We start from the raw sequence: 11,660 nt of genomic DNA on the forward strand, positions 1-11,660 counted from the left end.
CTGGCACCAAAGCGCCTCTGCAGCCTCCACCTCGCACCTCTGCTGCCTCGACACTGCGCCAGACGACCAACGTGCGCCCTTTCTGGAGGACCGCTCCGTCGTCCTCTGCATCTGTAACCGCTCTGCTGGTCGCTCTTTCCCCGCCCGTTGTGTGCGGCGGTACTTCAAAGTAAGGCCTGTGATTTTCTTTCAGGACCCGCCCCTCCGTATCTATTATGTCGGCCCTTCCTCAGCCCCCCCCCCCCCCCCTCATGTAGCTTTCTCACCTGAGTGGGCATCTGTTCATTTCGTACATTCAGCTGAGAACTATAAAAAAAATACCGGGATCTTTTTGCGTAGCTGCAACAATCACTCTGTTCTGGCAACAGCCGTTGTTGAACACGGGAGCCGCTGGTGTGCTGCAGTGTGGTGCAAGCCCATCCTAGTACCACTCCAGAGAGTTGCACAGCAGATGTATCTCCTTTCCGAATCTGTCCACATGGCTTTGACGCTTGACGAAAATGGCCGAGACCTTGCTGTAAGGCCTGCATTGGAGATTTGCTGCAGCTGCCGTCGTCAGAGGTGGTTTAAACCAGGACCATTTCCCCTGGCCGTAGCCCTTTGCATCTTCTTATTTCCCTTTCGAAACCGTTACTTGGTTCCATTTTGATGACTGACAATGGCAGTTCCCTTGGGCGTTTTCGCTTACTCTTCGGTGAGCGCGAGTAACCCTCCTTTGGGTGACGTATCATCTTTCTGGCGACGACCCAAGGCTTTCAAGTTCAAGCGAGCCCTATCGAGCAGACGACAGTCAATCGAGTCTGCAGGCTCCCTTATCCGCTCCAATTGCAGGGTACATTCCGCGAATCACCCTGGCCAATCTGATCGTTCTTCTCTCATTGATACCCGTCATTCGTCTTGTCAAACGAAAATCAACCACGTTCCCATCGTCATTCCAAGCTATGCGGTAGCACCTGACAGCCCCTGTACATCATCCGGACTTAGCTCTTCGCGAACCTCGACCATCGTTTCTAGCAGTCAACCTAGCCTCTCTGGTTTTCCCTTGCCAAGTCGCAAATCCGTTGGCGATTCCTCCAGCGTGAGGTCCAGGCATGTGGAGATCTTGATACCGGACTGGGCTCTACCTGTACAGAGATTCTCTACGTCCCCTATCAATCTTCATTTCGATTTCGGGGGGCTCCAGACTCCCGTCTCACCAAATCACACCCAGAGTCCCGCCAATATGGCTCGGCAGACGCCAAGTGGGAGCCGGACAAATACCATTGATTCACAGACAACGGCTCCTTCTCCCTCCCAGTTATACTCGGCCGGGTTGCGAAGCGGTAGCGGGAACGATATTTCAAGCCTGAACAGCAGTCAAACCAGTCTGCATCGGCAAGACACGCAAGATGGCCAGTTGGAGCGACCACCGACATCATCTGCTCGGACACCCGGCTCTGGTATCTCTCCATCACCAGCCATGACAGCAGGACTTGCGACGCCCACAAGCTCAACTGCAGGCTTATCAGGCCTAGTCTGCAACGTTCATCGGACTACTGGTCGCGAACCGTACGTTAATACCAATATATGAACTGCTAGTGAAAACAAATACTGACTTTGTACTTCAACCTTTAGCCATCCCTTGGTAGGCGCGACCACCACGATCCTGGGCGACAAACTCTATGTCTTCGGAGGCAGAAGGCTGTCGCGGACAAGGCCTCAACTCACGTCAGATTTGTACGAACTTGATCTTGTAAATCGACATTGGTCAAAGGTTGACGCCAAAGGCGATGTTCCGCCCCCACGATATTTCCATAGTGTTTGTGCGCTTGGCGATACGAAGCTGGTTTGCTATGGTGGTATGTCGCCTGCGACTTTGCCGACAAATCAAACAACCGCAGTCATACAGGGCACTCCCGCAGACGCTCAGCCCGAGGTCGTGGTCATGTCAGATATCCACATCTACGACGCGCCCACGCGGACATGGATGCACGTTGCCGCTAATGATCCGCCTCAAGGTCGATATGCACATTGCGCAACGATATTACCAAGCTCTTCTGTCTTTGGTTCAACAAGCGCTGCATTGACAGCGATCAGACACAATCCCCCTTCGACGAATCCGAATCAAGGCTCCATTGGTGTTCAATTGGAAGGTGAAGGCGGTGCAGAAATGGTTGTAGTGGGTGGCCAGGATAGCGCAAACCACTATATTGAGCAGATTAGCGTCTTCAACCTGAGGAGTCTGAAGTGGACAGAGACAAGCACTCTGGGAAGGAGCTGTGGCGCGTACCGGAGTGTAGTGGCGCCTTTGACTAGCATAAATCCCAACGACATAGGTACTGGGTCGTCACGGCAGGGAAGCCAACCAAGGACTCCCGATGAACAAACGCCGAACACAAACGGCGAGTCGTCAATGCTCATTTACTCGAACTACAACTTCCTGGATGTCAAGCTCGAATTGCAAGTACGACACCCCGATGGAACTCTTTCAGAGAAGCCAATGCATGGCAATTTCTCACCGCCTGGTCTACGATTTCCCAATGGCGGCGTCATCAACAACCACTTTGTCGTTAGTGGAACCTTCTTAACATCATCGAAACAAGAATATGCGCTTTGGGCCCTTGACTTACGAACGCTGATCTGGGGACGGATAGAAGCGGGTGGCAACATTTTCAGTCAAGGGAGTTGGAATAGGGGAGTACTTTGGAATCGTAGGAATAGCTTCGTGATATTGGGTAACCGCAAACGGAGTCTTGTCGAAGACTACAATCACCGGCGGATCAACTTCTCAAACATGTGTGTAGTTGAGCTAGAGGCCTTCGGACTATACGATAACCCACGAAAAGTGACGCCCGCTTCGGGGTTCAAATCTGTAAGTGCACCACCACAACACGATCGCCTGGACATGCTAGCTGGTGGTCGAGCGCTGTTACCTGCAGCGACTGAACTTGGTCAAATGGCACTGGGAATGCGAGAACTCGCAGATATGGACTTCCTCGCAATACACGGTGAGCGCATACCTGTCAACTCGCGTCTCATTGCACGGCGATGGGGCCCATACTTTAATCAACTGCTCCGTGAGAGCACACAAAACCAGGAGAAAGAGACCACAGACACTTCAACCTTGCGACCCACAGCTCAGATGCATCCTTCAAGAAATTCAAGCATCACCATCACACCTTCTATTAGGACAAACTATTCAGGAGCTACAACACTCACCGCAAATACCCTTACACCATCCGAGTTCACAGCTGTCTCATCGAACTCGTACGCTTCCTTGAGCCCGCCAGATCCCTCTTCACATCCGCCATCCCAACGACCTCGGACACTATATCTACCGCACACGCATCTCACCCTCCAGGCGCTCATACACTTCCTGTACACATCGTCACTTCCACCACATAATTCAGTCTTGTGCACACCCCAGATTCTTTGCTCTCTTCTTCAGCTCGCTCGACCATACCACATTGATGGCCTTCTCGAAGCCCTCATCGAGCGACTACATCTTCTCCTCGACAACAGAAACACAGCAGCGATTTTCAATGCCGCGGCCATGGCAGCCGGCGGCGGCTCAGGAGTTGCCTTCCTCGGCGTGAATGGCGTATCAGCAGCCAACGGGACTTCAAATGGTATAAACCTTTCGTCTACCTCTACAGGCAACAGCACTACGATTGCCGACGTAGAACGCAGTCTTGATGCTGGGCTACGCGCTCTACGTGTCAATACCGACGTAGAACGAAATCACGATGATGAAGTCAGCTCCGCAGTGTCAGATGCAACATCTGCATCCGCTTCTGATAGCGGATTCGGGGATGGAAGCGGGATTGACGAGAGAGAGGTGTGGACCGGGGGCGTTAGTGCGGTTGTAGGGTTGCAGAAGAGAGGCTTGAGGGGATTGATGGAGGGCCGAAGGATTAGGGAGATGGGCAGAGGACAAGACAGAAGCAGGGATGACGGTGGGCTAGGGAATGTTGATGGTGTAGGACTAGGTCTACAAGGAGCGTGATGCGCAGAGCGGGGCGCTTGAAGTAGTAGATTGATTACCTACATAGCGAGATGGAGTAAGAGTGTGTGTGGCGTCACTTCGCTTTTAGTCGGATTCTGCTGGTTTTCTGGAGTGTGTCCATTGGGTGTTGGAGGATGGGAAGAGAACGAATGAAATGAGTGTCATTACTAGATACCAAATCATAGTGACGTCCGCCTGTCCGTCATTGACCTTACATGGAAGTTCATGTCTGTCCTGAATGGCTTCAGCGCTTCTGAGCCTCCGATCGCCTTCCTCGTCTCCTAGCGAGTGTAGTTTCAATGCAGTCCAAGTAAAGTCATCGAGCTATGAAACCCATCGCAAGGCAACTAGCCTACACTATCACTTTTCTCCTTTGAATCGCTGTCGTAACTAGTACACTAATCTCAATCAAGCTTTGTCGTTGGCCTGGTACCTGGGATGCTAAACAAGCTAAAGCCCATGGCTCCGAGTCGACGTTACGCATAAACTGCTTGCTGAGAAATCGAGAGTATTGGCGCGGTAAGGGCGGGGCGAGATCCTAGATTGGTGTTGCTGGATGTGTAGCCCACCGTGGTATGCCCAAGTGCTGCTTGAGATGTGTATCTGTGTCACTCTCAATGTGTCGAAGCATGCGAAGATTGTCTACCACCATCGGGTGCACACCACCACCATTCGCTGTTATTCCTCGTCTTCCTGGTGATAGCCTTCATCGCCTCAAAATAGCAACATTCTCGGGCACCTTTGGCATATACGGCGGCGGCGCCTCATATGCCATTCCATTGAACGGATCACCCATCCTCTTATGCTGCGTTGCTATCCTACTTGCCCTCTCCCTGGCGGTCCTCCTCTTCCGACCACGGGCGTAGTAGAAAGAGAGAGTAAGACCGAAAAGAGCGCCGACAAAGACGATGATAACAAGGATGGCAATCCGGTGCGTGTTGCATGATGTGTCGTAATATGTGCAGTCTGATGAGCGTTTGTGGATGTTTGTAAGGATGTTTTCGACGCTTGTGGGAAGAGTCTGGAGGGTTGGTGGGAGCGGTGCCATTGTGGATTTGGGCGGATGAGTCTTGTGTTGAATGCTTGTATCGATCTGCTCAATGGGTATAGAAAAGTATAGCGTGAGTGTGTCCAATATCTGAAAAGTAAACGCTATGAGTTGGCACTACAATAGAAAGATTGTGAAGCAGCAACGTTCTAGTTATCTTCCAAGGGGGTCACTCGCGCCATAAAGAAAGCTGCCTCTCTAGACTGTGCCTTACCCACATGACGGACGCTGTGCCTTCCTATGGGCGTCTACGAAGGATTTGCACTGAGCCCGTTGGCCTCAGGACTACCATTACGCTGACTTGCACTGCCCCGAGCGCCTTGCAGATAGCCTTGTGTCTGTGTGCGGGAGCCGTGCGCAGGCTTACTTTAGGACTCCTACTCAAGCACAACGCGTTTCTAAATCGACGCGATTGGTCATGATGCAAGCTACTACTCGCAATAGGTTTATTTTGTGGGTGAGGAGGATTTTTAGAGGATGTTGGTGAGGACACCGGAGGGCCTGAGCTACAAGGCTGTCCTTGGGGGCGAATCGCATCCAGAGTTCGGAACGTTGACTCTCAACAGCATGAGATGAAGTTTACTTAACATACCTCGTGCTCATAATTTGGCCGATACCATGCAGCTAGATGCGTTGGTCGTTGTTGTTTTTCTGTTGCGAGATGGGGATGTTCGTGGGCGCGTCGCGAAACAAACTGTGCCGTACCTTGCCGCCTCAGCCTTGCACTCAACCTCCGAAAGAGGACCCGGCTAGCGATACTGGGTCCAATGACGAGAGTGCATACCCCGAGACAACTGCGAAGTGCAGAAGTGCAAGGACAAAGCTATGGAATAGATCTGACCGCAGTGTAATCAGGTATGTGCTTGGAGCCTAATACGGATCTAGGAAAAGGACACTGGAAGCAGTGACCCCCGGTTAACTTGGGAGGGCTGCTATTAAATAAGCAGAGTATGAAAGAAATGGGTTCTAAGCAAGGAGATGCAGAAGTGCTGGCAGTCAGCAGCAAAGGGGCTGAAAATAGTGAAACCTCGAGGACGAGCGCATATAAGTGCAGATTGACACCCTGGAGTATTTTCGGGCGCTAAGCGCCTGCTCTGGTCCTGACTTGTTCCCGCTTCAAGCAAAGCGACCCAACGCTCTTCTTGATCACGGATGGCATTCGTAGGGGAAGCGGAGTGTGACGTTGCGAGTTCAAGCTTGCCCATTCCCCGCCGCGGGCTGTCGGGTTACCTAATTAAGCACAGCCGACGCTGCTGGTAGAGTTCCCCGCAAACAGAGCTCTCAAAAGAAGCAATTGTAGGCAAGCACTGTCGAGGAAACGGTGGCCGAGACCCTTTAAAAAAGGTCGGGTGACCTCAAGATGCGCATAGAGCCTAGTTTAAAGCCCACATGGCGCCTTGTTTAGAAGGAAAAAAGTCCGGTTAAGAGACAATTCCGCAAGTTCTTAAGCTTCATTCCAAGTTTTGTTTTCAGTAAGATCATTGCATCCCATTAGACCTATTTATTTTACAATTTCCAGATCCAACTGATCTAAACGGAGAACAATCAGGATGACGTCGGCTCAAGGACTCCCAGAATTCAGCTTAGCCAACAGGGTGGTGCTGGTGTCTGGGGCTGCTCGAGGTCTTGGTCTCACGCAAGCAGAAGCATTGCTGGAAGCTGGGGCAAAAGGTGCGCCCGAATCTCAGTACAGAACTGCAAAGTCTCACTAGTAGCTCACTCATGCAAAGTGTATGCTCTCGACAGGCTCCCCGAACCTTCACCAGACTTCCACACAGTCGCTGAGAAGGCAAAGAAGCTTGGAACGGTGCTCGAATACAGGCAAATTGACGTGCGAGAGGTAGAAGCCCTGCACAAGATTGTACAAGAGATTGCAGACAAGGAGGGGAGGCTCGATGGATTGATTGCAGCTGCTGGCATCCAACAGGAAACCCCAGCCCTAGAATACAAGGCTGAGGACGCCAACCTCATGTTCTCGGTCAACATTACCGGTGTCATGATGACGGCTCAAGCGGCTGCGAAGCAAATGATCAGATTTGGAAATGGTGGAAGTATCGTCCTCATTGCGAGCATGTCTGGGTCTGTTGCTAATAGGGTACGCTATTCGGACACTCGTTGAACTCTCCCATGTTGACAAGCTCAATAGGGTCTTATATGCTCGGCATACAATGCATCAAAAGCAGGTGTAATTCAACTCGGTCGGAACCTCGCGTCCGAATGGGGCGAGCATAACATTCGGGTCAACACCATCTCGCCAGGATACATTGTGACGGCAATGGTGGAGGAACTCTTCCAGCAGTATCCTGAGCGAAGAGAGCAGTGGCCGACACAAAATATGCTGGGACGTCTGTCAGCTCCCAACGAGTATCGAGGGGCTGCTGTGTTTTTGATTAGTGATGCTAGCTCATTTATGACTGGGTCAGATCTGAGGATGGATGGTGGGCACGCTGCGTGGTAAAGGCATAACAAGGTGGAGAGACGAGAGGGGCGTATATACGTATATACGTATATACATGGTGCAAGATGAGTGTATCGAAACTCAGATTCCCGTATGGGTGAGAACAATATGATATGCAACACTATGCAAGAGGGTTGGTTGTATGAAGCAGTTCGGAGGTCCACATCGCTGAGTAAGCAACCGCTGGTGACAAGAGCATTCACACTCCAAGGCTGCCACTTGACACGACGGTATGACGGCTCTTGACGCGTATGAACATGTCAACTAGGTAGCTGCTGCGCGCTGACCTGTCTGTCACGACACCAAGGCCGAGAAATCGAAGTGCCCGAATCGTAGCCCGTCGTAGCTCGTCGAGCTGAGCTAACTTGCCGAGCACCTGGGACTTCTGCCATGCCGAGCTTGACCCCGTCGTCTGCGTCACGATATCGCCCTGCCATTCTCGTCCTCACCGGAGCAGCGGCAGCCTATGCAGCATACCTCGTATACAGCACCTTTCGGGCGTCACCTAGCCATGGCCTTCAGCGAAGCAACGCTGTCCGCCGCCGCATACGCCGGCGGGATTCCCCTTCAGCACGCGCCCTCTCGTTGAGCATCGCGCGCTATGCACATGAGATACCTTCACTGGGCGAATACAACCTGTTGGGAACGCGCATATCCCTCGATTCTCACAACCTCGTGTCTACGGCCGAGCTTCGGCATGTCATTGCGCAGGCGGATCCCAACGCCCGCGAAGAGGCTATAGAGACGGCAATCGGGGATTTGTACGACGTCTTTCTCGATCGCCTCCTAATCTTCTTATTTCCTAGTCGATCGCCTTCCCCGATAGAGGTTGAAGCAATCCAGAGGTGGATCGGCGACCGCATACCAGACAATGCTACGGTAGCTCGCGCAGCCGAGAGGCACGCGGAGAGCTTCCCTCCCGCTGAAGTTGCTGCAGGTGATGGCGCTGAGAGTGTCGCGGCCACAGAACTGTCATGGAGAAGCGACGAGGACACCGAAGGCGACCCGGTTGACCCAGATGGTCAAACCCTCCAGCGTACCCTATACCACATAGCCGAAGATCGTGCGAGGCAGGAGGGTGTGATCCATCGAGGTATCACCTGCAACGGCTGTGACGAGAAACCCATTCGGGGCGTCAGATGGCACTGCGCCAATTGCGTCGACTTCGACTTATGCTCCAACTGCGAAGCCACCAATTCCCACTACAAGACGCACATCTTCTACAAAATACGTGTGCCTGCGCCTTACCTAGGGTTGCCAAAGCAGGAACCCTTGTATCCCGGTAAGCCTCACACGATGAGCCCTTCGATTGACACACCACTCAAGAAGCGCCTTATCTCGGAGACAAAGATGGAAGCAGAGGAAATCGAGGCCCTCTGGGATCAGTTCAGCTGTCTCGCTGGGACCGAATGGGCCGGAGACACGAGTGGCGTGGGATGGGCGCTTGATCGACGAGCTTTCAATCATGCATTTGTCCCTCGCTACAACAGCTTCGCATCTGCACCAAACCTCATCTACGACCGCATCTTCGCCTACTACGACACGGACAAGAATGGCCTGATTGGCTTCGATGAATGGATCAAGGGAATTAACGGTATGCACACAACCGATGTAGAGATCAAGACGAGGATCGTCTTCAATGGATATGATATTGATGGAGATGGCTACATATCGCGCAAGGACATACTGAGGGTATTCCGGGCTTTCTATGCCATTGAGCAGGAGGCCACGCGCAACTACGTTGCGGAGCTCACCGAAGACCTATCTATTCGGAACGCATTGGAAACGATACGGTCCAGCCAGCCGCTAGGCTCTGCGTTTCCCCCTCCCCCGCACAATATGGCCGCCTCGAATGGCCCAAACTCTCGGCTGCAACGGAAGGTCCAAGATGACGTTGACGGTCATACCACGCAAGTTCTTGACGATGATAGCTTGGACGTGGCGGATCGCGAGCACATACTGAGGGCTACCGACCTTCGTAATGTGATGCCCGGAGAAATGCCTCAGAGCGCGCAAGACCGTGTCGTCACAGACAGATGGGCGCGAAGGCAGTTCTATGTTGACGAAGAAGAGGGCATGACTACGCCCGAGGGTGTAGAGGATGCACATCCGACTAGAGAAGCATCTATCGATGAGACAACGCAGACCGGAGGCCTCAATAACGCAACGTCAGAGAACGAACGCCCACGATGGTCGCGATCCTCTTCGAGAGTTCGTTTCCATGACGATGTAGACGTAGAGACTCGGTCCAACGCCTCAACATCATCTAGGCCGGCTGGAGAGCGCTGGGGCGGCTATGAAATACCCGAGCCTGAAAAAGATCTTGGGAAGGAGGTGCTTTATCAAATCACCCAACAAGGTTTTAACGAGCTTCTTGATCCGCTCTTCCAGGACAAGGAAGATATGGCAATGGATGCCTACGCAACACGCAGTGATCGTCGGAAGCATGCTGCTGCCATCGATGAAGCCATGGAGTTGTTGAAGACGACGAAGAATGACCTCGAAGCCATTATACAAGTAGGCATCTTTCGATTCTCCAAATGCGTTGTTGACATGTTCTGCAAAACGCTCAATAGCGGGAACCACTATGCCACTCTCAGAGCCATTTTCCAGGACGATGATGGCAGCGAAATTAGTCGAGGTGAGGCAAGATCTAGACTTGCTAGCGTCTATGCGTCTGTTGAGGAGACCGTCATACGCTCTATCAAGACTATGAGGCAAATGAACCCTGACAAGATGACGCTATGGAACACGTCACTCTGTAGACATGAGTTGGAAGAGGAGATATTGAATGCTGTTGTGGAATGCGTATCTCATCTAGGTTGGATCGCTTGGCCACTCTCAAACGGGAAGCCGATCATGGCGGAAGGCTCAAATCAGGCCCCATCGATCTATCGTGATCCTACCATGCCTCAGTTTCGACCCAACTCGCAAGCCGATATCGATGCCGCGAGGTCTTTTCCTAGTAGCTCCATTAGCACTCATGATGAATCGCAAGATAGAGACGAGTCTTCGGTATCCGGAAATGAAGAGATGGCTGTATACCATAATCCTGAAGGGATAGAGCACATAGCGTCAGATCCACAAGGCCCCTTCTTTGTCTTTACAGTTCCCGAAATCAAGCCTTCCAACCCAGAGGAACCAGGCGAACCCGAAGAGGAAGATAATGGCTCCGGTTCAGCACTAGCACCTCCACCGCCACACCCTGTGTTGTTAACCCCAGCCGAGGAACCTGCACCTAGTGACGAGCCATCTTCCTCTACTATCTCACCAAGACAAGAGCACCTAACTAGCCAATCCCCGGTTATCAATTGGCGTTCCTACACGCACAATCTCTCCATCTACCTCCTCTTTGTCGACACTAAAAGCGGTGTTGATGTGCTACGTTCATCGTCGAGACCGGTTACGCACTCGACGAACCCCTACCAGCCAGAGACAGACCCACATAAGCCTTTGGTACGCCATATACGCCAGCTGGCCATGGAATCTAATTCTCGACTCCATATCACTATGTTAGCTAGCTTAGAGACAGTCGAGCAAGAAATGAATGACCGAAAAGGCGGCGGTCTAATCAGTTTTGACGAGTTTGCGGAGCCCATGAGACAAGGTAGATTGCGATTTTTGGAGTCGTGGATGGATTGGGTGAGTATATGAACTTGCATTTCTAGTTCTACGATCAATAGGCATATGGATGCTCCAGCATTGCGCTTGCAGTCGTTGACTGCTTCACTTAGCTTGGTGGATTTGCAACCTCTACTATTCGAGCTGGCTTGCACGACTCATGTACCGCTTCTAAAAATCTGCACTCCTATCACCACATGAAAATGTTGGCCGGAAGCTTATGTAGGTGACTACAATTCTAGACGTCTTGTGGACAAGTAGGATTAGAAGGATCATGTGTGTGTGGCGGGGTGCGGAAGTACATTCAGCAACGAGAGGTATGGTGGGACCGTGCTAGGAAGCCAGATGCAAAATGATGTTAATGATCAAATTACTACTGATATTACGACCTGTTCCAATGCTTTGCAAAATTAGAACCTTGTCTTCTTTATCCGACTACGTTCTCCTGCCCTTCACCTTTCATACTCTGCGTGATCAGTACGTGTGATCCTGGCTCCAACTTTCGCATCGCGATGCCCATCTCGGAGAGATTCTCGTCATGTGGCTGT

General features: G+C 51.9%; 5 protein-coding genes across 5 annotated transcripts; 4 read left to right on the forward strand and 1 right to left on the reverse strand.

Moving 5' to 3' along the window:
* Positions 1-280: 280 nt before the first annotated feature.
* On the forward strand, positions 281-741 carry K460DRAFT_369756 (uncharacterized protein). The gene has a single exon (XM_040934019.1). The coding sequence runs from the start codon at positions 479-481 to the stop codon at positions 647-649; it is 171 nt and encodes a 56-aa protein (XP_040784315.1). The 5' UTR covers positions 281-478; the 3' UTR covers positions 650-741.
* On the forward strand, positions 281-4,344 carry K460DRAFT_419757 (galactose oxidase). Its single transcript, XM_040938034.1, has 2 exons — positions 281-1,548; positions 1,615-4,344. The coding sequence occupies exons 1-2, from the start codon at positions 659-661 to the stop codon at positions 3,983-3,985; spliced, it is 3,261 nt and encodes a 1,086-aa protein (XP_040784314.1). The 5' UTR covers positions 281-658; the 3' UTR covers positions 3,986-4,344.
* Positions 4,345-4,474: 130 nt separating this feature from the next.
* On the reverse strand, positions 4,475-5,204 carry K460DRAFT_369757 (uncharacterized protein). The gene has a single exon (XM_040934020.1). It carries the CDS (start codon positions 5,031-5,033, stop codon positions 4,692-4,694), a length of 342 nt encoding a protein of 113 aa, XP_040784316.1. The 5' UTR covers positions 5,034-5,204; the 3' UTR covers positions 4,475-4,691.
* Positions 5,205-6,352: 1,148 nt separating this feature from the next.
* Positions 6,353-7,708, forward strand: K460DRAFT_319086 (NAD(P)-binding protein). The gene is made up of 3 exons (XM_040930411.1): positions 6,353-6,704; positions 6,764-7,128; positions 7,180-7,708. Exons 1-3 carry the CDS (start codon positions 6,584-6,586, stop codon positions 7,489-7,491), a joined length of 798 nt encoding a protein of 265 aa, XP_040784317.1. The 5' UTR covers positions 6,353-6,583; the 3' UTR covers positions 7,492-7,708.
* An 11-nt stretch (positions 7,709-7,719) lies between these two features.
* K460DRAFT_369759 (uncharacterized protein) lies at positions 7,720-11,585 on the forward strand. The gene has a single exon (XM_040934021.1). It carries the CDS (start codon positions 7,882-7,884, stop codon positions 11,143-11,145), a length of 3,264 nt encoding a protein of 1,087 aa, XP_040784318.1. The 5' UTR covers positions 7,720-7,881; the 3' UTR covers positions 11,146-11,585.
* Positions 11,586-11,660: the final 75 nt, after the last annotated feature.

Source organism: Cucurbitaria berberidis (assembly GCF_010015615.1).
Source record: "Cucurbitaria berberidis CBS 394.84 unplaced genomic scaffold K460scaffold_5, whole genome shotgun sequence".
NCBI classification, from domain to species: Eukaryota; Fungi; Ascomycota; class Dothideomycetes; order Pleosporales; family Cucurbitariaceae; genus Cucurbitaria; species Cucurbitaria berberidis.